General features: G+C 40.3%; 1 protein-coding gene across 2 annotated transcripts; it reads right to left on the bottom strand.

Moving 5' to 3' along the window:
* Positions 1-271: 271 nt before the first annotated feature.
* Positions 272-26,278, bottom strand: GTF2H2 (general transcription factor IIH subunit 2). Of its 2 annotated transcripts, XM_072826738.1 has the most exons (17): positions 26,172-26,278; positions 25,296-25,547; positions 23,119-23,201; positions 22,397-22,474; positions 21,817-21,853; positions 21,479-21,565; positions 18,289-18,339; positions 17,949-18,003; positions 14,290-14,395; positions 12,845-12,935; positions 12,591-12,678; positions 11,836-11,943; positions 9,779-9,842; positions 7,344-7,447; positions 6,269-6,371; positions 2,902-2,941; positions 272-875 (listed from the first exon to the last, which is right to left on the bottom strand). In XM_072826738.1, the coding sequence occupies exons 3-17, from the start codon at positions 23,172-23,174 to the stop codon at positions 756-758; spliced, it is 1,188 nt and encodes a 395-aa protein (XP_072682839.1). In that variant the 5' UTR covers positions 23,175-23,201; positions 25,296-25,547; positions 26,172-26,278; the 3' UTR covers positions 272-755. The 2 variants fall into 2 exon arrangements, with proteins under 2 accessions (XP_072682839.1, XP_072682840.1); XM_072826739.1 differs by lacking the exon at positions 25,296-25,547 and having other exon boundaries at positions 26,172-26,203.
* Positions 26,279-26,569: the final 291 nt, after the last annotated feature.

Here is a 26,569-nt window from a genome sequence, read left to right as displayed (position 1 = left end):
CCCTCCCGGCCGCCCGCGGCTCCTCTTCAATATCCCCTGCAGTATACTGGTGCCATGTGCGGCCGCGGTCATCTTGTGACTGAATGTTTAGACCTAAAAAGACCCCTTTTGGTCACAGCTATGAAATAGTCGTAGATGCACGAGATGTATATTATGATTCTTTAGTTAAGCTCAGAGACCCCTCAGGTGGGTGGAACAGTAATAATTGCCTAATTATTGCTTAATTTTCATCTCCTATGAACTTACAGTTAATTTTCCTTTTACACTAAAATTGAAGAAAAATAAACAATTCTGTATTTAATTATAAAGCAATGAAATTAACGTACCAATTTAATTATTACAAGTAACTTAAAAACAATAATGTATAATGACTTTGAAAACATTATAACTCAAAACAACAGAAAACCAAATTAAAAGTGAAGTACTATTGTATTCTGGGCATTTCTGTGAAGGACACAAATTTTAAAATTTAGTAAAATCCCACATTTTCTTTGTTTTCCCCCCGCCCCTCCCCTCTTTAAAAGTTTATTTTAGTAATCCAACAAGGGGCTCAAACTCATAACCCTGAGATCAAGAGTCTTATGCTCTGATGAAGGACCCAGCTAGGCACCCCAATCCTAAGTCTTCTTACCAAACAGCTTCTTAAATCAGATTTTCCATCTTCATATTTTTAATTGGAGCTTCTTCTGAAGACTCATTTTATTTACAGTTGCAAATGTCCTTTTATTGCATCCACTGTCTACTAATTGCTGGAATCAAATACCTGAAGATGTTGGAATCTTATGAATACAGCCAGGACAGCAGTGGAGAGAGTCGTGAACAAAAACATCACAGTCCACACAGAAAACATTTTGGCACACGGCACAAACATAGACCTGCAGTGAAAAACAGAAAAGAAAATTTAAAAAGGAGTTTCCAAAAGTTAAGTACCACACAGCTAGAAGACATTCAAATTGCTTTGTTCTTTTCTCTATCAATTTTCCCCACGCATCTACCTAATTACTTCCAATGTACTATTTGTTCTCAAATCTAAGATGATTATTTTTCCCCCAAAAAACGCTATTCCTTACAAATGAGAAAATTACCTTGTTTTTGACTCCTTAAAGTCTCTTGTATTGTAAGGTATTTTCAATTACTTCATTTTAATTAACTATCTGAGGAAGATACATGAGCTTGAAATTAGTGCTATTTCTTTTTTTATAAAGATTTAATTTATTTATTCATAGAGATGCAGAGAGAGAGGCAGAGACACAGGCAGAGGGAGAAGCAGGCTCCATGCAGAGAGCCTGACGTGGGACTCGATCCAGGGTCTCCAGATCACGCCCTGGACTGCAGGCGGCGCTAAACCGCTGCGCCACCGGGGCTGCCCTAGTGCTAACTTCAAATGCTTACGTCATTTCTCTGATTTGATTAAAAAGAAAAGCACAAGGATGCCTGAGTGGCTCAGTGTGTTGAGCATCTGCCTTCGGCTTGGGTTGTGATCCCAGGGACTTGGGATCAAGTCCTGCATTGGGGTCACCGCATGGAGCCGCTTCTCCCTCTGCCTGTCTCTCTCTCTCTCTCTTTGGATCTCTCATGAATAAATAAAATCTTTAAAAAAAAAAAAAACAGAGGACCTCACAACTGCACAAGTTATATTCTCCTTTTATTTAACAATTAAAGAATATGGAAAAAGACACATATAAGGCAAAAAGAAAAAACCCATTATTTTATCAATATTACATATTTGGATACTGTGCCTTGGGGTGAAATTTCCAAGGCAGCATCATACAGAGATTAAAAAATTATTACATCTCAAAAAGCACAGAAGTAAAAACAATGTGTTAAGAAATGTCAAATGAGTCAAAGGTGGCTCTAGTCAGGATAAAGCTACTGATGTCAAAGGGGCATGTGAAACTTACTAAAATTGTTTTATGAAATGTGAGAGTAGACCAAGCAAGCAATCCTTCCAACCGATATTTTATACAGTGCACAAAGTATAGTTTTAAATATGGATACCTAACTAAATTAATAAGAATTTAAAGCTAGATAGTGGTCTAATTTGCATCTTTACATAAGTGTATACATTCAAATTGGTCCCCTTCAAAAATTTAAAAAATATTCTCACTGGCACATTGGGAGGGAACAGCCTTTGGTCTGTAGTAGCTACCTTAAATATTAACTTAAAAATGAATTGTGACAGGGATCCCTGGGTGGCGCAGCGGTTTGGCGCCTGCCTTTGGCCCAGGGCGCGATCCTGGAGACCCGGGATCGAATCCCACGTCGGGCTCCCGGTGCATGGAGCCTGCTTCTCCCTCTGCCTGTGTCTCTGCCTCTCTCTCTCTCTCCGTGTGACTATCATAAATAATAAATAAAAATTAAAAAAAAAAATGAATTGTGACAGAGCCTAAAACACAATACGGAGAACAAGCTTTTTTTTTTTTTTTTTTGGAGAACAAGCTTTTAATTTCAAACTAAATACCATTTAGCCTGTAGACAAAAGACAGTTTAAAGTACTAAAATACTGTTATAGAAAAATTAAAATGCAGAACTATAAAGCAGACTACTGAAACCATTTTGCTCCCATTTTATCTTTCCCTACTGTTATCATACTTCCGAGGAATAACCTGATAGGAGCCTGGTTTTCAATAATGCACCAAAAACTTCTAATGCTATTTCCTCAATATTTCTTGTACAATGTTTAATATTTAGGGAGGCCTGGGTGGCTCAGTGGTTGAGCATCTGCCTTTGGCTCCGGGCGTGACCCCGGTCCTGGGATCAAGTCCTGCATCAAGCTCCCTGCAGGGAGCCTGCCTCTCCCTCTGTCTGGGTCTCTGCCTCTCTCTGTGTCTCTCCTGAAGAAATAAATAAAATCTTTAAAAAAACACAATTATTTAATACTTAGAAAACACATGAACTTACATGCTGGTCTTTCAATTCCCCCTGACATCCATAACAAAATCTGAAAAAGAAAGTTTAAGAATCATTTTATTAGGAATTCACTCATTAAAACAGCTCAGCAAAATCTCAGTAACAAGAATCCTATAATTAACAATTATCTTTACACACAACTTCTATGAGAAAGACAGAATTAAGAATACCAGTAACTTAAGAAAATTCTACAGTATATCCCAAGGACATCTCATAAGCAAAATTCTACTTAAAAAAATTATTTTCAGGGATCCCTGGATGGCTCAGTGGTTTGGCACCAGGCTTTGGCCCAGGGCGTGATCCTGGAGTCCCGGGATCGAGTTCCACGTTGGGCTACCTGCATGGAGCCTGCTTCTCCCTCCTCCTGTGTCTCTGCCTCTCTCTCTTTCTCTCCCGCCCCCTCTGTCTATCATAAATAAATAAATACATAAATACATAAATCTTTTTTTAAAAAATAAATAAAAAATAAAAAAATTATTTCCCTCAAGGTTAAATACGAGCATGCTTTCGCTACTGGGATTCTGTGAGGCAATAAAGCCTTACAGAAAATGATTTGGGGGGCGCCTGAGTGGCTCAGTCAGTTAAGTGTCTGCCTTTGGCTCAAGTTCTGATCCCAGGGTCCTGGGATGAGCCCTGCCGTTGGGGGGCTCAGCAGGGAGTCTGCTTCTCCCTCTCCCTCTGCTCCTCCCTCAGCCTATGGTCTCTTTTTTGCTCTCTCTCAAATAAAAAAAATATTCTTCAAAATAAAAGAAAAGAAAATAATCTGAGCAACCACTTTGCGACTCTCAAGAGTGAGGAGCAGACAGCTGGTACAATTCTAGACGGACAGAAGAGAAGTTAAATTATGTGTGGATGCTTAAGGGCTTAACGTTGAAGGAATGGTTTAAAAAGTTAAAAGTTTTCAAAGCTTACAAAATTAGCAGCTCTCTCCCTACCCACTCCCACTGCATTTCCAGTTCCCCAAACAGTGAAAACTTTTAAAAGTCTGATAGTTACCTATGTTTACAGTGCTATTGCTTTTTTTCTTTTTTTCTGGCATTGGCTGTAAACCTCCAAATGTAGAAGATGGGAATTTAATTTTCTTTTAACCCTCTTGAATCGATAGCATATACACACACATAACTAACACCATTCTTAATTCTATATAATGAAATCATTTTGAGTAGAAGAACATTACATTTAGTTTGTTAAGACTATATAAACACATTCAGCTGAGCCACATAACACAATTCTTCCCATCTTCAACATATTTTTTTCCTGAAGTTAATAACTATATTGTTGTTAATAACTATATTGTTGCTTAGTTTTCTACGTAATTGTTGCCAACTCAGCCCCAACCATTCCCTGAGAAATCCAAAATGTCCTCTCTCTGACTACTAACTCTGGGAAATGAATAAGGGGTAGTGGAAGGGGGGCGGGGGGGAATGGGGTGACTGGGTGAAGGGCACTGAGGGGGACACTTGACAGGATGAGCACTGGGTGTTATGCTATATGTTGGCAAATCAAACTCCAATAAAAAAAAAATACCAAAAAAAAAAAAAAAAAAAAACCTCCTCACGTGTTTACCTACATCAGAAATTCTAGTTTTCACCCTCTTGGTGACATCTCTCCTGGCACATTCTGACCCTCTCCAAGCTGGACTATTTATTCCCCATATCTGACATAAAAGTATCATTCTGGAATCTCCTTTTATCATCATCCTAGCCACATCTGAATTAGATCAATGTTCCTATTCTCTTCAGGTCATACTCTTTCGCAGTTTCTTTGAATCATCTCTTTCACAGTTCTCCAGAAAGCCCCTTTTTTGAGGCCTCACAAATCTGAAAATGTCTTTATTCTACCTACATCTAATTGATAGGTTTGCTAGGCCTGTAATTTATAAAATTTTTTTTTTAATTTTTATTTATTTATGATAGTCACAGAGAGAGAGAGAGAGAGAGGCAGAGACACAGGCAGAGGGAGAAGCAGGCTCCATGCACCGAGAGCCCGATGTGGGATTCGATCCCGGGTCTCCAGGATCGCGCCCTGGGCCAAAGGCAGGCGCCAAACCGCTGCGCCACCCAGGGATCCCCTAGGCCTGTAATTTAAATTAGTAACAACCATCCCTCCACATTTGGAAGGAAATCGCTCCCTGGCAGTATCCAGTATTACTGAGAGGCAAAACAATTTTAATTCCAGAGTATGGGACTTAATTTTCCTCATCTAGAAATGTTTAGAGTTTTGCTGCATATTCTACAATTTCACAACAATGAACTTCAGTGTGGGTCTGTTTTCCCTAATGGTGTGGGGCACCAGACGGTCCCTTCCAATCTACAAAGCTTCGTCCTTCAATAGTAGAAAATATCCTTTAGCTATTTCTTTCCTACGCTTTATTTGAACTTCTATTTCTCTTATTATGCTAATACTAGACCTTCTGAATAAATCCTATGGTTTTACACCACGGAAATAACCTAAGGCTGCAAATCAGGGCTTTCTCGTTGTTTTGGAGAGCCGACTGATCAGCATATAACTACAGGTACTATATACAGAGATGGGCTTAGGGAAATTAATAGATTTCTAGAGATCCAGATCTGTTTAGCAATGAGTCACTTCAGTCATAACCAAGGCATTGTACCATCTCATTTTCCATATTAGACGTAATCTTGGGGCTCCTGGGTGGCTCAGCTGGTTAGTTAAGTGTCACCTTTGGCTCGGGTCATGACCCCAGGGTGCTGGGAACGAGCCCTGCATCCCATGGGGCTCCCTGCTCTGCAGGGAGTCTGCTTCTCCCTCTCCCTCTGCTCTTCCCCTCATTTGTGCTCTCAGGTTCTCTCTGTGTCAAATAAGTAAATAAAAATCTTTAAAAAAAAAAAAAAAAAAGGAGGGGGTGGTGCGCCTGGGTAGCTCACTTGGTTAAGCCTCTGCCTTTGGCTCAGGTCATGATCCAGGATCCTGGGATCAAGCCTGGCATCGGGCTCCCCATAGGGGGTCTGCTTCTCCTTCTCCCTCTATCTCCTCCCCCCTGCTTATGCTCTGGCTCTCCTCTCTGAAATAAAATCTTAAAAAAAAAAAAAAGTTGTCTTGTCCAATATGACTATCTTTTTTTTTTTTTTTTAATTTATTTATTTACGATAGTCACACGGAGAGAGAGAGAGAGAGAGGCAGAGACACAGGCAGAGAGAGAAGCAGGCTCCATGCACCGGGAGCCCGATGTGGGATTCGATCCCGGGTCTCCAGGATCGCGCCCTGAGCCAAAGGCAGGCGCCAAACCGCTGCGCCACCCAGGGATCCCTAATATGACTATCTTTTTTAATGTTGTAACAATGCATTCAAACATTACTGTATCACATGTAACAGATAGAAATCAAAACTCATATACCTTTCTCCATTATGTTCTTCTAGAGGAATTTCTTGAAAAGGATCCAAAGGAAATAAATGATGGTAAGACCTTGCCAAATGTGGAGCAGACACCAAAGTAAGACCTAACAAATGAAGCAGGGAATCATGTTTAATAGTCCAGAGCTCACTAAGACAATGCCTGAAATGTCATATAAGAGGTTAAATATTTTCAAGGTTGCTTTTTTTTTTTTTAAGATTGCTGGTATGCATTTCCTCATTTACATATTGCTTTAAAAAGAAAATTCCAGGATAGAGTCGTACTTCTGTCACTAACTGTGTGACCTCTGTTGGCCACTTGCTTCCTTAAAAATGAAACAAAACTCTACAATTCTATTACCTGGAATTCCTCCCTGCCCTTATATATACTTATTTTATGAAGGTAAGAGCTGCAGAAACGTCAATAAGATCTACTGCAAAGCCTTTAAAGAACATACTCATTTCAGAAAGATAATCAGAAAACTGTTCCAGAATACCAGGTTTATTCTGAGAAATGGAGTACTGGGCACTCAGTAAAAAAAGTTAGCCATTTCTATTCTCACAGATTAAATTGAGAAACACAGGCGGAGTTTAACATTTACATTTACTTTTTTTTTTTTTAAGATTTATTTATTTATGATAGACATAGAGAGTGAGAGAGAGGCAGAGACACAGGCAGAGGGAGAAGCAGGCTCCATGCCAGGAACCTGACGTGGGACTCGATCCCGGGACTCCAGGATCGCGCCCTGGCCCAAAGGCAGGCGCTAAACCGCTGAGCCACCCAGGGATCCCCTACATTTACTTTAATAGCAATATGGGGAGGGAATCCCTGGGTGGCTCAGCAGGTCAGTGCCTGCCTTTGGCTCCGGGGTGTCATCGTGGAGACCCGGGATTGAGTCCCACATCGAGCTTCCTGCGTGGAGCCTGCTTTTCCCTCTGCCTGTGTCTCTGCCCCTCTCTCTCTCTCTCTCTCCATCTCTCATGAATAAATAAATAAAGTCTTAAAAACAAAAAAAAGCAATATAGGTAAGAAGTTATTCAAGATTAATTTACTAGACAGAGAACAGTTGGTCTCTTACCACAGATTTTACATTCAACTGGAAGCTCACAGTACTTTGCCCGACACTGAGGGCAGAAATACCCTCCTAATGTAAGTCCTGGCTCCGTGTTGCTATCCAGGTGCCTGTGGGAGGAAACATTAAAGTGATACAAAAAGATGTGAATGGTTATAGCAAAAAAAAAAAAAAAAAGTATGCTACCCTGATTTTAAATCATCAAGCTGGGGATCCCTGAGTAGCTCAGTGGTTGAGCGCCTGCCTTCGGCCCAGGGTGTGATCCTGGAGTCTGGGAATCAAGTCCCACATCGGGCTCCCTGCATGGAGCCTGCTTCTCCCTCTGCCTGGGTCTCTGTGTCTCTCATGAATAAATAAATCTTTTTAAAAAAATTAAATAAATAAAATAAAATCATCAAGTTGTTTGACAGCTTACTTAGGCGAGGTTCATTCTTTACCTTTTTTCCTCTCTGCATTTGTTTCAAATAGTTTGCATTAATGTCTTTACTGTTTTTTTTTTTTCTTAAGTAATTTCCATGCCCAATGTGGAGCTCAAACTCATGACCTTGAGATCAAGAGTCTCATGCTCTCCCGACTGAGCCAGCCAGGTGCCCCAAGTGCATTAATGTCTCTGAATTCACTCTTTTCTTTAGTGACATCTGCTGTTAATCACATCCAGTATATTTTTCACTTCAGACACTGTATTTGTCTCTAGAACTTTGATTCAGGTCTTTTTCATAATAGCTGGGTTCCCCCCCCCCCCCCCCGTAATAGCTGTTTTAATACTTTGTCTACTAATTCTATCAACTGTGTTGTTCTTGGGTATGTTTCTGTTCTTTGATTCTCTCCTTCTTGTGGAGGATATTTTCCACCTTCTCTGCATACCCGGTCATTTCTGATTGGCTGCCAGACATTATGAATTTTTCTTTCTTTTAGGTGCTGGACTTTCTGGTATTCCCTTAAACATGTTGGGGCTTTTTCTAGAATATAGTTAAGTAACTTGGAAATAGTTTGATCTGTTCAAAACTTGCTTTCGAGTTCATTAGGCTGTCCAGAACAGCTGTTAGTCTAGGGTCATTTTGGTTCCCTCACTGTGGACTCTGTTCAATGCCCAATGTTAAGAGATCCCTCCACACTGACTGGGGGGAACATGAACTATTGCATGCCTCCTGTGAGCTCCACGGACTAGGCCACCTCTCTCCTCTTCAGGGGTTCTTTCGTGGGCCTCAGGTAGCTTCCACACGAATGTGACGATCATAACTCAGCTGATGACTCATGGGGAAGTCTCTCTGTGGTCTCAAGAGCTCTCTGTATAGCTCCTTACTTTCTAGTACTGTGCCTGGAAAACTACAGCCATTTCAGCCTCCCCAAACTCTGAATTCTGTTTCTTCACCTGAGCAAGAAATCCAGGCTCTGAGTAGATTTTCCCTCCCTGCACTGCAGCCTGGAAATTCTCTCCAGGCAGTAAGCTGCACTCACAGGGGCCACTTCATGTGTTTCAAGGATCATTACCTGCACTGGCTGTTGTCCACATCTGAAAATCACTATTTCATGTACTTTGTCTGGTTTTGTGGCAGGAGGGAAGACGGGACATTCAGTCTCTATGGTACCCCGATAACTGGGGACACAACTCTTATTTGTGATTTTTAAGAATTACTTTCTTTAATTTAATTTTGTTTTATGATTATGTAAAGTTAAAACAAGGTATGTTCAGAAACGTCAAGGAGCCATCCCTTTGCCTTTCTCCATGCCCTAGCCAGGCATACATTTTTTTATTTTACTTTCTATTTCCATTACTATTTTTGTCATTAATATAAACATATAATTATATTCAATCAAGTCTCCACCTTCTGGGCAGCCTGGGTGGCTCAGCAGTTTAGCGCTGCCTGCAGCCGGGGGAGTGATCCTAGAGACCTGGGATTTAGTTCCACATCGGGCTCCCTGCATGGAGCCTGCTTCTCCCTCTGTCTGTGTCTCTGCCTCTCTCTCTCTATCTTTAAAATAAAAGATTTTATTTATTTATTCATGAGACAGAGAGAGAGAGAGGCAGAGACACAGACAGAGGGAGAAGCAGGCTCCATGCAGGGAGCCCGATGTGGAACTAAATCCCAGGTCTCTAGGATCACTCCCCCGGCTGCAGGCAGCGCCAAACCACTTTGCCACTGGGGTTGCCCAAATAAAATATTAAAAAAAAAAAAAAGTCTCCACCTTCTTCTTAGATGAGTAGTAGCATACTACACATTTTTCTCTACCTTGCTGTTTTACTTAGCACTAATTGCCAAAGATTACTCTACAGACAGAGTCCGTACTCCTTGCTAGTGCTACATAGAAGGTAGCCTCTTACATACGCCATTACACCCCGAGCCCTCCAACTTCAGTTTATATTTTTAAATTTATAACTTACAGGACAGAATTGAAAGTGTCAAAACATAACCACTGACAGTTTTAAGGGTTTTACTTACGCCATGCTGAAAGAGGGCTTTGCATCTTGGTCAGACAGAGAAGCGATGGTATGTTGCGGAAATCCTTGATAGAAGAAAATGTATTACTTTCTTTTTTCAAGCAAATATCAAAATTCTAGAACTAGGAACCTAAAAATGTTCCTACCAGAAAGCCCACAAAATTGTACGTTTCTTGTATTCTACTGCCCTTCAGATCTGTTTATTATAGTGAGGTCAAATTGACTGTAATTCCAGGTTATGTGAAAAATTAAAAGTGGAGAGGGCAGCCCGGGTAGCGCAGCTGTTTAGCACCACCTGCAGCCCAGGGTGTGATCCTGGGGACCCAGGATCGAGTCCCACATCAGGCTCCCTACATGGAGCCTGCTTCTTCCTCTGCCTGTGTCTCTCCCTCTCTATCGTTCATGAATAAACAAATTAATTTAAAAAAAAGAAAAATTAAAAGTGGAGAATGTGGAGGAAAGATCCATCCATACATATGATCACAGAGTCTACAGATCTAAAGATCTTTAGATCTAAAGATCACAGATTCTAATTAATAACACATAGTGCTGGGATCCCTGGGTGGCGCAGCGGTTTGGCGCCTGCCTTTGGCCCAGGGCGCGATCCTGGAGACCCGGGATCGAATCCCACGTCGGGCTCCCGGTGCATGGAGCCTGCTTCTCCTTCTGCCTATGTCTCTGCCTCTCTCTCTCTCTCTCTCTGTGTGACTATCATAAATAAATAAAAAAAAAAAATTAAAAAAAAATAAAATAAAATAACACATAGTGCTTTTTAAAAAGAAAATGTGGGTAATTTTTAACTACTTCTGACACAATGCAGGGATCTATTACATGGTTGTCCACTTTCGTTTTATATAAGCTATACTTCTACGTTTAAAATTTTGGAATGCCTAAACCCATGTACTTGGTTTTCCATGCAAATTTTTAAAAAAGATTTTATTTATTTACTTATTTATTTGAGAGAGAGAAAGAGAACACAAGCAGGGGGAGTGGCAGAGGGAGAGGGAGAAGTAGGCTCCCCACCGAGCAGGGAGCCCCATGTGGGGCTCCATCCCAGGACCTTGGGATCATGACCTGAACTGAAGGCAGACGCTTAACCAACTGAGCCACCCAAGCGCCCTCCATACATATTTTTAAATTCTGGAAACACGTCCAAAAGAAGCAGAAACCATAAAAAAGAAATTTCAGGGCAGCCCGGGTGGCTCAGCGGTTTAGCACCGCCTTCGGCCCAGGGCATGATCCTGGAGACCCGGGATCGAGTCCCACATCGGGCTCCCTGCATGGAGCCTGCTTCTCCCTCTGCCTGTGTCTCTGCCCCCACGCCCCCGCACTGGCCTCTCTCTATGGCTCTCAGGAATAAATAAATAAAATCTTAAGAAAAAAAAAAAAAAACCAGGGCAGCCAGAGTGGCTCAGCGGTTTGGTGCCACCTTCAGCCCAGGGCCTGGTCCTGGAGACCTGGTATCGAGTCCCTCGTCAGGCTCCCTGCATGGAGTCTGCTTCTACCTCTGCCTGTGTCTCTGTCTCTCATGAATGAATAAATAAAATCTTTTAAAAATAAAAAAATAAAAATAAAAATAAAAAACAACTTCATTACATAAAATGTTAAGTCTATCTACATATCGAAACAACTAAGTAGAGGCACCTGGATGGCTCAGTTGGTTAAGTGTCCAACTCTTGATTTCAGCTCAGGTCATGATCTCAGGGCCATGATCGGCCTCACTCAGTGTGAAGTCTGCTTGAGATTCTCTCCTTCTGTCTCTGCCCCTCCCTGTGCTTGCATGTGCACTCTCTCTCAAATAAATAAAATCTTTAAAAATAAATATCCATTTTATTTTATTATTTTTTTTAAAGATTTTATTTATTCAGAGAGAGATGGAAAGAGCAAGAGCAGGAGGAGGGGCAGAGACAGGACAAGCAGACTCCCTGCTCAGATCAACACAGGCTTGACCTGGGGACCTGGAGATAATGACTTGAGCAGAAGTCAGATGCTTAGCCAAATGAGCCACCAAAGTGTCCCTAAATATTCATTTGAAAATAACACAAAATAAACACTTACCCATGCGAATAAGTGAACATTCAGAACTTGAGCTAGCAGGTGGAGGACTAACGTGATGTGTCAGTAATTCTTTGTAATGGCTTTCATCTAAAATAACATGGTATGTGCCTAATTAGATGAAAAGTAAAAGAAAAAAATCAGTTTTCCAAACATAAGTATCGATTGTAATTTTTTTAAGAAAATATTTTAAGTAATCTCTATGCCCATCTTGGGGCTCAAACTCACAACCCCGAGATCGAATGTTGCACATTCTATCAACTCAGCCAGCCAAGCACCCCTCAATTTTAGTTCCTAATTTAGTTCATAATTTTAGTTATGTTATTCTATAAAAGTTTTAACATCTGAAAATGTACATTTTCAAAATGAGTATTTAAGTTAAATTATCATTTTTTAAAAACATCCTTTAAATGACATCTCTAAATTGACTTCTCTGGGAATAACTATAATTACAATTGAATTAAAGCCAAGTTATTAGATCTTTACAAAGTATTACATATTAGTGACATTTCTAGTGTCTCAAACGTTATTAATGCATGCTCTAAACACTGAAATAACTACTGAAAAAAATCCATGCATTGTGAGACAATATCTTATAGAATCAGTGATACATTTAAGAGGACTATCCATATTATAGATTTCAGGACATGAAGTGATTTAAGTTTAGTACCTTAAAACAGATGAAAACATCCTAATTAATAAACTGCTACATCTTACATAGTAATTATAAATAAATACTGAAGAATATAGATGTATACCGCCAGTTTCACGAGCAAGTACGGTGCAAACTCGAACCTCTGCAGATAATCCAATGACAGAAACTCTAATTTTAGCTGCCTTGAGGGTCTTCATAAAATCCATGTAAGTGAAGGGTTTGGGGGCAGAAAAAAGACATGCAAAAATTAGTATATTTGAGAAAATAATTTTCTGAAAACTAGTAATAAATTCACTACCGAATTCTCTTCAGAGCTATAAATCTGGTTTGGATTATAAAGAAATGTAGTGGTTCTACCTTGATTAGATCATAGATATTAGATGGATCACAAGTTGTGAGGCTGCTAAAGATGATTAGGACTTCTCTACTTGTATGTCCAGGCATGTGTCTACAGAAAGATAAAATATATTCCAATGAGGTATAACAAATTAATAAAAAATTTACCCAAACAGTACATGTGGTTTATATATTCAGACCACAGAATATCTCATTTGTTTTAATAATACAAAGGAATGAATTGAGTATCTCTAAATGTGCTAATGTAAATTTTTCTAAAATAAGCTACAAAAAATATTGATTCATTTATTCTTTCCATAGATTCTTACTGAATACTCTTTTAGGTTCTGGGACTAGAATGTTAAGCAAGAATGAATAAGGTTCCTGACATAATCAAACTTACAAATTAGTAGATTCGTTTTGTATGAAGTCTAAAGTGTACACTGGAAAGGATAACAATATTGCACGGATCAACTTTAAGGTGTGTCTTGACAATAGTAACATACGTCTTTTTTAAAGGCTATAATTTAACCTCATGATGATTCAGAGTCATAACATTCATAAACATTAGTGTTTGTGTATCATTCAATTATATCATAATTTATAAGACTTTAAGATTTGATGAACTGTTTTCTATGCTTTCTGGAGCAATTTTCAATTGTTTACAGCTTTCCTGCTAATATCTGTATCGTTGGGCTCTCAGAATTCATTTGTGGATGCTGCTCTTGTGCCTACCTTTAACGTGGGTGCTATCTCCTTTTCATCTACTTCAAAACTAGAAAAACGTCTGTTATATAAAGGTATAAAAATCAGGACACACTATCCAGGGATAAAAATATATAAGCTAGCACTAACAGAATATTTTGGTCTTAGCTATATTCCACATATTTGAACTTGCTAGAAAAGTGCTATTGATTTGCAGAGGTACTACAAAATAAGTTAAAAGTCAATAAATCTACAACAAACTCAATTATTAAATCATACTAAATTTCATATACAATGAATTTTTAACAGAATATTTTTTCAGGGGATCCCTGGGTGGCTCGGCAGTTTAGTGCCTGCCTTTGGCCCAGGGCGTGATCCTGGGGTCCCGGGATCGAGTCCCGTGTCAGGCTCCCAGCATGGAGCCTGCTTCTCCCTCCTCCTGTGTCTCTGCCTCTCTCTCTATCATGAATAAATAAATAAATCTTTAAAAATATATATATATGTTTTTTCATCAACATTTTCTTTTGAACTAATATAGCTACAGTTTTAATTATACTTTTCTAAAACCTTCAAGAATCTTATTAACTCAGACGTAAAATGAAAATTAGAAACCGACACCACACTAAACATCAGAAACATTACCTATTTCTCTTAAGTTTCATTACAGCTCAGTTTATGGAGACACCTATTAATACATTATCATCTCAATTCATTCAAAAAAATTTGACACCAATTACAAATAAAAAATGTAAAATACCAACTTTAGAGTTTGCATAGCCATGCTTAAGGAGTTATAGAGAGAGGGTTCTCCGTGGCAGGTCATATCTACAGCTTTCTTCAAAGATGTTATATGTTTCCTTGGATTTCCTAAAATAGAAATGGAATAATCTACTTATAATAACATTTTATATATACATTACAGAAATTTGTTTCTCCCCAAATTTACTTATCTATATGTTGTTAAAGAACAGAAATCTCTTCAATTTATGTTTTTAGTAAATTGCACTTTTATGCATACTGAAAGATAGAATAAAAATGATCTGTATCTATGTACTAGCACACTTTTTATTTTTAACTCATGAACCCGAAACCAAGAGTTGCACGTTCTACTGACTGAGCCAGCCAGGTGCCCTATTAGCACATGTTTGATTTTATTATTATTATTATTATTTTTAAAGATTCCATTTATTTATTCATGAGAGACACAGAGAGAGAGAGAGAGGCAGAGGGAGAAGCGGGCTCCATGCAGGGAGCCCAATGCGGGACTCAATCCCAGGACTCCAGGATCATGCCCTGGGCCAAAGGCAGGCGCCAAATCGCCGAGCCACGCAGGGATCCCCGATATTTTAAATATTATTAAAGCACAAAACTTTTTCCTTTCCAGACTCATATACTTTTACATTTTAACATCCCTGAAATGACGCTGTATCTTACACTCTGGCAGCCAGGGAGCTGTTGTGACACAGACGTGGCTGTCCACTCACATGCGAACCTACAAATGGCCATTGAGGTCAGCTGTTCCAATTCCATAATGTACATTATTTGTGCTATTCATGTTTAGTTTAACTGCCATTTCAAGTGTGTCTACAGAAGGTTTTTACTACAAAAAGTTATATTTCGGGCAGCTGGGTGGCTCAGCAGTTTACCACCTTCGGCCCAGGGCCTGATCCTGGAGACCCAGGATCGAGTCCTACGTCGGGCTCCCTGCATGGAGCCTGCTTCTCCCTCTGTCTGTGTCTCTGCCTCTCTCTCTCTCTGTGTCTTTCATGAATGAATAAATAAAAATCTTAAAAAAAAAAAAGGTTATATTTCTATGTAGAAAAGTAAGAGGCAGAGCAGGGAGGTATAAATTTATTATTAGTGAAGCAAAAATTCACTGATAGAAGAATGACTGCAATTCCCTATTTTTCTTTAGGGGATTAAAAAAAGCATTAGAGGGGCACCTGGGTAGCTCAGTGGTTGAGCATCTGTCTTAGGCCCAGGCTGTGATCCTGGGGTCCTGGGATGGAGTCCCGCATCAGGCTCCCAGTAGGGAGCCTGCTTCTTTCTCCCTCTTTCTCTGTCTCTCCCTCTGTTGAACATTTCCCAATCTCTCACTACTGTACAAAGAGTGCATTTGTAGAATGAGAATTTTTCTTCTTTCATGTTTCTTAAGTATAAATTCCAAGGAACAACTATTTTTTTATATTTTCCAAAAAATGTAAAATAAATTCATCAATCTATCAGCATTATAAATACCAGTTTCTCCATGGATCCACAAGCAATACACTGCTTTTTAAACTTCATTTTGTGCGTTTAAAATATATAAAATAATAAACTGTTGAGCGGTTTTGCTTTGTTTTTTTGATCACTTCTTTGGCTAAAATTTCTTTTTTAATAGCTTCTTTGTTTCTGTTTTTATCCTGGTATGAATTATCTTTGTCTATTCATCTACTTGGAGCTTCTCCATGTTCTTATTTATGAGAGAGTTTTAAAATACTAATAAGCATTTGCCATTATTTAATACACATTTTAAGTATTTATTCTTGGAATCATAAAATTTTAGAAATGAAAAGTACCTTACCAAGTCCAAATCCCTCATTTCATAAGTGAGAAATGATTCTAACAAGTTAAAGATCTGCCTAAAGACAAATACCAACCATTGGCAAGATCAGCACTTAAACCTAAGTCTCTTGGCTCTCTACCTACTAGTTTTCTTTCTACTGTACCATACAAACTATCTTGTTCCTCTCCTATTGTATTGTAAGTCCGGGAAGTCCGGGAAAAGAACATACTACGTTATTATCGGTGTAGTTTATAGCAGTGATTCTATCAGAGAGATAAAGGGTGCCATCAACAGGCCTATCAGAACATCCAGAGGATTTTGCATCCCTCTACATAGGACTTCCTTGGCATCCAGAAAAAACTACTCTGAATGTGGGAAGGGTGCAGGAGGGTTGGCCATACATCCCTTCCTTAGGGAAACCATCCTTTCCTCACAGTATCATAATCCTGCTGCTTACACTGCTTCCTTCCTGCTGCAGGTACAGGCAAATAACCCAGGCCCACCAAAAAATACTTCTTTCCTCTGGCCACTTTGCTTAACGATGGGCAGATCACAAGCAGGGCCATTCAGAGACCTGTGGGGCCTGTGCTGAAGCTAAGGACTACAAGGGTTATGTGGACATGGAGCTGATAACAGACTTCTTTTTACCTCAGAAAACATTCAGAGAATGAAGCCAAACAGCCAAGAACCCCGGAAAAGACTATGGGTGAACTCAGCCCTCCTTCAGAGATGAGCCAATCATTTCCCTTATGTGTTAAAGCTAGTGTGAGGGACCCCTGGGTGGCACAGCGGTTTAGCTCCTGCCTTTGGCCCAGGGCGCGATCCTGGAGACCCGGGATCGAATCCCATGTTGGGCTCCCGGTGCATGGAGCCTGCTTCTCCCTCTGCCTGTGTCTCTGCCTCTCTCTCTCTCTGTGACTATCATAAATAAATAAAAATTTAAAAAAAAATAAAAAAAAAATAAAGCTAGTGTGTTTTTGTTTTTTGTTTTTTTTTTTTGGTTATTCACAACTGAATTTCTTGAACACTGCAGCCTAACATACATATCAATCCTTACTGCCATCGTGAACAACCATTACTGTCGAATATATGTCATTTTGCACTAATCTGTACTGGTGAGGATGAAAGGATGAGAACTGGATTTAAGGGATAGTGTATTTCACAGAAACTAAAATAGAATTAGTCATGTGAACTTATTACAGCACATATACCAAAGCAAATAAAATCTGCACTATCTTTGAAGAGAATAAAATTCAATTAGGCATGTCATGCGAACAGAAAAACTGAATTATTAACAATAACTGCAATTCAATTTTTAAACCCTTTGCTCTTTAGAGATTTGACTTTTTATTTTTTTTATTTTTTTTAAAGATTTTATTTATTTATTCACAGAGATGCAGAGAGAGAGAGAGAGAGGCAGAGACACAGGCAGAGGGAGAAGCAGGCTCCATGCAGAGAGCCCAACATGGGACTCGATCCAGGGTCTCCAGGATCACGCCCTGGGCTTCAGGGGGCGCTAAACCGCTGCGCCACCGGAGCTGCCTGAGATTTGACTTTTAATACATTACTTTTAAGACTAAGTGTATTTTGGGAATGGTTAAAATAATTTTATCTTAATACCTTCAGGATAAGAATGTGTAAGTCATAAACATTTACATTCACTGCAGTAGTGTTCATTACTGTACAGAATTTAAAGCAGTTCATCTTAGATACCAAGAATTTAATGGAGGATATAATGGAGAGGTTATTAAGTTTCACATGGAAAGCATAAAAGAAGTCTTCATTTTACTTATTAGGCAACCTTATGAACAGGGTTACAAGGTTGAATAAATAGAGCCGAGTCCTTGAGTCCTATAAAGGTAATTTTATGCATACCTGAGAGTTCGGTCAGTTTTTCAGCTCTTTTACTCTTTGTTACAATTATTCCAATCTCAAAATAAAAACAAAAATAAATTAGTTAATTATAAAAGGCATAAGTAACATGTAAGAAACTTTTTCTCATGATGTCTTTGACAGAAATTTAACTAGGAGTTCACTGTACATTATTTAACTTTTAGAGTTGCCTTGCTTTTCGTTGATAAATATACCAGAAACTGGTACACAATATGGATCACTTAAAATAATTCATAGAATGTATGCCCACCATTTTAAAAATAAATATAACTGGCAGTAATATCAGAAATCTAATTCTGAATTCCATCGCTTATCTACATACCTGGCTAATAGGATTTTGATCAAAATATTCTTCTACGAAGTATTCCAACAACTGTTTAAAGAAAGCAAAAATACTAGATAAGGGCAAAATAATAACCATACAGAATATGTTTTATGAAACCTATTTATCATTTATCATGATTTTTAGGCTTAGAGATGTTCAAATATTTAGTAAAAATATTAAATAAACAAAAATAAATTTGAAAATATTCAAATAAATAAAAATCACAATATTAAATAAGCCTGAATATAAAATGGTAAGCTATGAACTGGGTTTAAAAGATGGAACCGGGTGGATCCCTGGGTGGCTCAGCAGTTTAGCGCCTGCCTTTGGCCCAGGGCGTGATCCTGGAGACCTGGGATCAAGTCCCACGTCAGGCTCCCTTTGAGGAGCCTGCTTCTCCCTCTACCTGTGTCTCTGCCTCTCTCTCTCTCTCTCTCATGAATAAATAAATAAAATCTTAAAAAAATAAAATAAAATAAAAGATGGAACTGGGGCACCTGGATGGCTCAGGTGGTTAAGTGTCTGACTCTTGATTTAATTTCAGGTGGTGATCTCAGGGTCATGGGACTGAGCCCCAAGTCAGGTTCTGTGTTGGGTGGGGGTCTGCTGGAGATGCTGTCTACCCCTCCTTGACTCTCTTACTAGCTTTCTCTCAAATAAATCTTCAAAGAAATAAAAAGATAAGTAAAAGATGGAACCATTTGGACATGAGACAGAAATAATCTACACATGGAAAGATCTGGGACACCTGGGGGCTCAGTGGTTGAGCATCCACCTTCAGCTCAGGTTGTGTTCCCAGGGTCCTGGGATCGAGTCCCACATCGGGCTTCCTGCATGGAGCCTGCCTCTCCCTCTGCCTGTGTCTCTGCCTCTCTCTCTCTCTGTCTCTCATCAATCAATCAGTCAATCAGTCTAAATAAACATGGAAAGATCCAATGAAGCCAGAAACAAGAATGAGAAGTGACGATGGGTTTTGATAAATTAGGAATAATTTGAATGTGTTTATTAATTAGGGGACTGATTTGAGTAAATCCAAACACAATGAAAAGGGATAACCATGTGACAAAGCAAGACCCTGACTAGGCTGGGAGGACAGAAATTAAGAGCATAAATAGGGACACCTGGGTGGCTCAGCGGTTGAGCGTCTGCCTTTGGCTCAGGGTGTGATCCTGGGGTTCTAGAATGGAGTCCTGCATCAGGCTCCCCGCATGGAGCCTGCTTCTCCCTCTGCCTGTGTCTCTGCCTCTCTCTGTGTGTTTCTCATGAATAAATGAATAAAATCTTAAAAAAAAAAAAAAAAGAGAAACAAATTACTTAAAAAAAAGAGCATAAATAGCCTTTTGTTGTATCATTTTCCTAAATGATGTGGTTAAACACCTACCTAGCTCTGGTTTGTATTAACTCAAAAAAATGCATTCTGTAAAAACATTTCTTCATGGGAAGGTATAGGGAGGAGGGGAGATAGAAAAAAAGAACTATGGCCAGTCCTCGGGCGCTCCAGCATGCTAAAATTGCAGAGAGGAGCCTGAGGTGAAAATAAAAGAGACTCCATGTAACCAAAGTCAGAAGAAGGATGGTGGCGTGCTGGGTAGCTCAATACTTAAGACTGTGCGAATCCTGATCGGGGTTGTGAGCTCCAGCCCCACAGCACCAGTAAGATTACTTAAAAAAAGAACAAAAACAAAAACAGACAAAAAACAAAAGAAGGGTCCCTTTCGGGAAGGAAGGAGCGGTCAACTACTTGCTGCTAAAGATAAAAAGGAGTTGAATTTCACATTCTGGAGGTTATGGTGGACCTTGAAAAAGTAGTTGTAGATAACACTCCAATTGGAGTGTGTTAAAGAGAGAATGCTCTGTCATTCAACTGTGGAGAATTGATCAAAACTGCAATAAACACACACATTTACCAAGAGAGAACATAAAGCACAAATCTAACCTAGTAAATTTAAAAAACTTGTGTATAAGAGCAGCAGCAGAGGAATCTGGAGCAGAATGGAGTCCGGGAGTAGGACCTGGCTTCTACCTCATCCTATTCCCATGAAGCCCCATTCCTCACTGAAAAAAGTTCCAAGAAATCTCGCTAATACTCTTACTTTGGTAGAGAAGTGAAGAGAGAGAGTATATCTTATCTTTTTCTTCTTCTGCCAGGAGTTATGAATGAATAGGGAAAGAAATCAGGAACTAACATTCCTTGTCAGAAGGGAAGAATCCAAGCTTCACACTTAATTTTTTTTTTTAAGATTTTATTTATTTATTCATGAGAGACACAGAGAGAGAGAGAGAGAGAAGCAGAGACACAGGCAGAGGGAGAAGCAGGCTCCTCGAAGGGAGCCAGACGTGGGACTCGATCCCGGATCTCCAGGATCCCCCCCTGGGCTGAAGGCAGGTGCTCAACCACTAAACACCTGTGAAGCAGGTGCCTCATGCTTCATAATTAATGGAAAGAGTTCAAAGTCTGGGACTATCTCCTCATGGAAATGCATCATATCCTCCCTCCCTGGCCCAGTTAGTGAAACGAGACACAGACCAGTCAATAGAGTGTCAGAAGATAAAATGGAGCTCTGTAAGTTCAATGGAGTCTGCACGCCACCCATGCTGAGCTTCCCCCCTTTGGTGCACACCAAGTCATCCCAGCTACTATTCTCTTAGGTCACAGAAAAGTGGATTAAACACAAGTACCCAGGCTAAAATCAAACTTTAGAAGGGAAAACATGATCCACACAAAAACCTGTTCATGAATACTCACAGCAGCATTACTCATTATGGCCCCCAAAAGTAGAAACAACCCAAAGTTGTATACAGTGGAATACTGTTTGGCAAAATTACAGAAAGTTTGTTATAGTTTTTTTCTTTTTCTTTATAGTTTTATTTATCTAAGTAATCTCTAAACCCGACGTGGGGCTCGAACTCACGACCCTGAGATCAAGAGTCACTCACGCTGCTGACTGAGCCCGGCAGGCCCCCCTGCATTTTCTTTTTGTAATGATAAAAATGCTCTAAAATTGATTGTGGCAATAATGTTGCACAACTCTGTAATATGAAAGAAATTTTAACAGTACACTTTAAATAAATTAATTTTATGGTAGGTGAACTGTATCTTAATAAAGATGTTACAGTAAAATAAACTTCTTTTAGAATTCAGTGTCTTTTCTCACATTTAGTATAAATTAAAATCATTTTACTATACCTTTAGGGTACAAGTCAATCTATTTGGCTTTAAATCTTGGTCTTCCATTGTTCTTGATCCATCGACTACCACATAAAGATGACGCATCTACCAAAAATAAACCACAAATAAGGACAATTTTCAAATACACTTTTGACCAGAAAGTAAAAATGGCATTTATTACTTACATATTCTAGACACATATTTTTAATATATTCTTTGAAAATGTTGTCAAAAAAAAAAAAAAGAAAAAAAAAAAGAAAATGTTTGTTGTATTACTAACATTAATTCTGTCAAGACAGAATGTTTCTCTAACCCATCTAGTTCTGTACTGGTAAAGAAAAAAAATATCAACATACCATTCCAAGCCGAACTTGTCCATGGTGTTCAAATACTCTGTTAAAATTATGCAAACGGTTTAATGGAAGGTCCTCTATTACCCAAAAAACTAATGTAACTTTTCAACTAACCTGCATTGTTTAGTGAAGTAAATTAACTTACGGGATCCACATAATTACAGGCATTTTGGATAGTCCCTGAAGACCCATTTCCCTTTTGAGGTGCTAGGCTGCTGGTCCCTTCCCCTAATTCAAGAGTTTAAAGGTCAGTTTCCCTGGAACAGAGCTGAAATGAAGTACTCAGGAGTGTGTATAGGTGGACAGAAAGCTTTAAAAGAATAATTTACGGGGATCCCTGGGTGGCTCAGCAGTTTAGCACCTACCATCAGCCAATGGCACAACCCTAGAGTCCCGGGATCGAGTTCCGCATCAGGCTCCCTGCATGGAGCCTGCTTCTCCCTCTGCCTGTGTCTCTGCCTCTCTCTCTCTCTCTCTCTCTCAATCTCTCTCTCTTTCTCTGTGTCTATCATGAATAAATAAAATCTTAAAAAATAATAATAATAACTTACTTTTTGTAACACACTTAAAAAAGGTTACATACCTTTTTCTCTTTGCTTTGAAGAGAATGTCTTCTATTGTAGCTTTCAATGATCCTGACTCATCTTCTTTAAGAATCTCCCTGTAAGCAATAATTTGTTTGAAAATCCAGAAATGTATTAACTCAAGAGAAATGAAAACGGAAGTCCCCACAGAGATATGCACCTGAATGTTCACAGCTATGTTATTCGTAAAAGCCCAAAGTTGTAATCAATCTAAATGTCTATCAACCGGTGAGTGGATGAATGAAAACATGATATACAATATGTTATTCAGCAATAAAAAGGAATGCATTACTGATCCCTGCTACGGCTTGGATGAACCTTGAAAATACTGTTATGTGAAAGAAGCCAGACATAAATGGTCACATATTACATGATTACATTTACATGAAACATCTAAAAAAGGCAAATGCGTAGAGACAAAAAATAGATTAGTAGTTGTCTACAGCTGGAGGTAGGAATGAAATTGATCGCAAATGGGCATGAAGGATCTTAATGGGGTGGTAAAAATTTTCTAGAAATGAGTTATGGTGATGATTGCACAACTTAGTAAATTTTCTAAAAATCAATGACTTATAATTGGAAACAGGTAAATTTTAATATGTCTTAAATATATTTTAATGAATTTATTTAAAAGAACCAATGACTGAAAGAGAAGAAATAAAGGTGTAGAACAACAATAAGAAACAATGTGTAAAAAAGAGGGTAATAATGCCCTACTCACCATGTCCTTTCATAGCCTCCTTCCCATCGCTTAGTTCTTTCAGGTTCTTCATCCATTTTTTCTTAAATGTATCATTCAATATCCTGTAAAATTCATTAGACTATGGGTTTACTACAAATACTTGTCACCAAATTCGTACTTTTCAATGTGAAAAGTAAAGACAGGGAAGCAAACAAAGTAAAAAACAAACAGAATGTAAGGTCATCTAATTCTTTGCAATTTATTCAATAATTGTTGAATGAAAATACTTTACAAAATCCTTATGGAACTTTTTTCCCCATTCCTAAAAAATATATGTGAACATTCACACACAAGTTGGGCATCGAGAGATAAACATCTTTTTACAATTTTTATTATTTATTTATTTATTTTTAAAAAAGATTTTATTTATTCACGATAGACATAGAGAGAGAGGCAGAGACGCAGGCAGAGGGAGAAGCAGGCTCCATGCTGGGAGCCCAACGCGGGACTCAATCCTGAGACTCCAGGACCATGCCCCAGGCCAAAGGCAGGCGCCAAACCGCTGAGCCACCCAGGGATCCCCTCTTTTTACAATTTTTAAAAACAAAAATGCATTATAGTCATAGGACAAGACCACAGAATTGCGGGAAGTGGTGAAGATATAGATGAAACAAGATTAGCTACAAGTGATGGTTACTATAGCTGAGTGATGGACTCATGGTGACTCACTGTACCGTCCACTTTTGTGTATGTGTGAATTTTCTCATCATCAAAAAAATTTTTTAAGTAAGCTCTATGCCCAATGTGGAGCTCGAACTGATAACTCTGAGACCAACAGTCACATGCTCTATGACTGAGTCAGCTTGGTGCCCCATGAAAATCATGAGTTTTAAAAGGAAATTTATTATTTATAAATGGTAAATGCTTATAGCTAATAATTCAAACAACAATATTCAACATACACTATAAACTCAACTATTAAAAAGGGAAATGTTCAGTAATTCAATAAATAGGACATGGTTTCAGCTAGATGAAGGGTGACTGGTTTATTGCTTCTTTATTACTTTCTGTATTTTTGTATTTTTCATATGAACATGTATTTCTTTAACAATCAGGGATAAAACTGGTGGTGGGGAACTCTATTAACCATAGCCAAGTAATAAACATCCCAGTCACATCCACACTTCCATCTTCCTAAATGGAATCTCCCTCCCCAACCTACACTCTTCTTTCAGCTTCCTTCTTCCATAAATGAAGGATCAAAGGAATCCTAAGGGCCAAGAAGACATTAAGGACAAAACAAATCCCATCACTGACAGGAGCAAAATTAATTTCTGTAATAACGACCATAAGCAAGACCTTACTTTCCACTTACATCATGGTTTCTATAGAAAAATACATTTTAGGGCACCTGGATGGCTCAGTCAGTTAAGTATCGGCCTTTAGCTCAGGTCGCGATCCCAAGATCCTGGGATCAAGCCCCACATCCGGCTCCCTGCTCAACAGAGGGTCTCTGTCTCCCTCCCTCTCTGACCCTCCCCCTTGCTCATGCTTGGCCTCATCCTCCTTCTCTCAAAATAAGTAAAATCTTTTAAAATTTCTTTTAAAAAAGAAAAATCCATTTTAAAATCTAAAGAACTGACCTATTAACGGACTTCCGTAATAGAAATCTACTGACAAGTTGGAGACTGCTTTTACGGCATCCCTGCTTTCTGCGGCACCTGCTAAAATCAGGTATTACTTGCTAAAGTCCCGTTATCTCTCTCAACGGATTGACAAATCATTTCCTGGCACTGAAAGAGATCTATTCGCTCCAGGAATTCTGGTGAGTTACTTTAGTATATTCTTTGGTAGACTGTCTGAAATGATGACAAGTGACTTAATCACAAAATTTGTGTTATTTCAACACACTGTGCTGGTGCTTGTAAGTTTGATGATGAACGTGGTAACAGCAAATAGTGATTGAATTGAAGATTTTTTTTTAAAGATTTTATTTATTCACGAGAGACACAGAGAGAGAGGCAGAGACACAGGCAGAGGGAGAAGCAGGCTCCATGCTGGAAGCCCAACGCGGGACTCGATTCCAGGTCTCCAGGATCAGGCCCTGGGCTGAAAGCAGTGCTAAACCGCTGACCCACCCGGGCTGCCCCTAAATTGATCATTTTGACCCTCCATACAAGATATTGCATTTATCGTGAATTATAAAAAGGACATACCTTACACAGTGTTCTTGATGCTTTTTAGACTCAAATCCTTAGAAAGTCACTACTGCCACCCCATCATACCAATATTCAAACTGTTTTATTTATTTATTTATTTATTTTCAACCTGTTATTTTATTCTTAGTTTATTGCTCTTAATTTTCTGAAAGTCCATCAACCCAGTGAGAACCGATGAGCAGAAACTGCAAAGAGGAAGACTCCTGGCTCGCTCACGGATGCATCCAAGGACTGCCGAGTTAGAGCTGCCTGCAATGAATGGGAAACCACAGGGATAAGGACCCAGGTACTGAGCTCCCAGAAGTGCCGATGTTCCAAGGGAAGCTGGAAGGAAGGTAAGCCTCCTGGGGAAAGAGGACCTTGGTGACCTGAGGTCCGCATCTCCTCCGAGAGCTGCTCCGTTTCCCGGGGCTCCGGCCCCCAGCGCAAGCCTAGGAGCAGCCCTACCTAGGAGCAGCCCTACCTGGAGCAGCCCCTACCTAGGTGTAGTCACCTCCGGGAGCTCAGGACGCTGCTGCAAGCCAACCACACCTGCAGCAACGCCGCCCGCCGCCAAGCGCGCACTCCCGCCCCGCCCGGCCGCGCCCTGCTGCACATGCGCACGATCCCTGTTGCCCCACCTGGAACCGAGGCTCAAGAGGCAGCTTCACGGCGTCGCGGTCACACTCGAACCCAGGACCACAGCTCCCCAAGCTGGAGCTCGGCTCTAGGAGGGGAGAGCCGTTCCCCGGGCGGCCGCGCCAGGTGCTTCTCCGCAGCCGCCGACGGAAGCTGCCGCCCCCCGCCCCGCCGCCCGCTCCCTCGCGCCCTCAACCCGCACTCCAGTAGCGCCGCTCAGCCCCCGCCCCGCGCTCCCGCGACCGCGGCCCCCACCTCCGCTCCGCCGGCAGCTCCCGCCGCGGCCCCGCCGCTCCCGGAGGCCGCCGCTCTGCCGGAAGTCCCGCCCAGGCCGCCCCGGGGACGCCGCGGAAGTCCTGCCCCCGCGCGCCGCGGCGACGCACGAACGTTCCGGGGGCCGCGAGCGTGGGCCGCGGGGGCGGGGCGCGCAGGGGGCCGAGCATCCCCGGGCCGGGTTAGGGACCACCTGTCCCGCCTCCTGCCCGCGGGGAGCGTGGGCTCCCCGGGATCTGAGGACCTTGGTGTTTGTGTATTCTTCCTAAAACGTCGGCGTGGAGGTCTCCGGCCGCGGCGGCGACCCTCTGACCCTCGGCCAGACCCTCGCCGCGCAGCGCTTCCCTGGGGGCTCCTCCGCTGCTCCTGCTCCTGCTCCT

This window comes from Canis lupus, chromosome 5 (assembly GCF_048164855.1).
Source record: "Canis lupus baileyi chromosome 5, mCanLup2.hap1, whole genome shotgun sequence".
Lineage (NCBI taxonomy): Eukaryota > Metazoa > Chordata > Mammalia > Carnivora > Canidae > Canis > Canis lupus.
The sequence above is the reverse complement of the archived record's forward strand: the minus strand, read 5'-3'. Positions and strand labels throughout refer to the sequence as shown.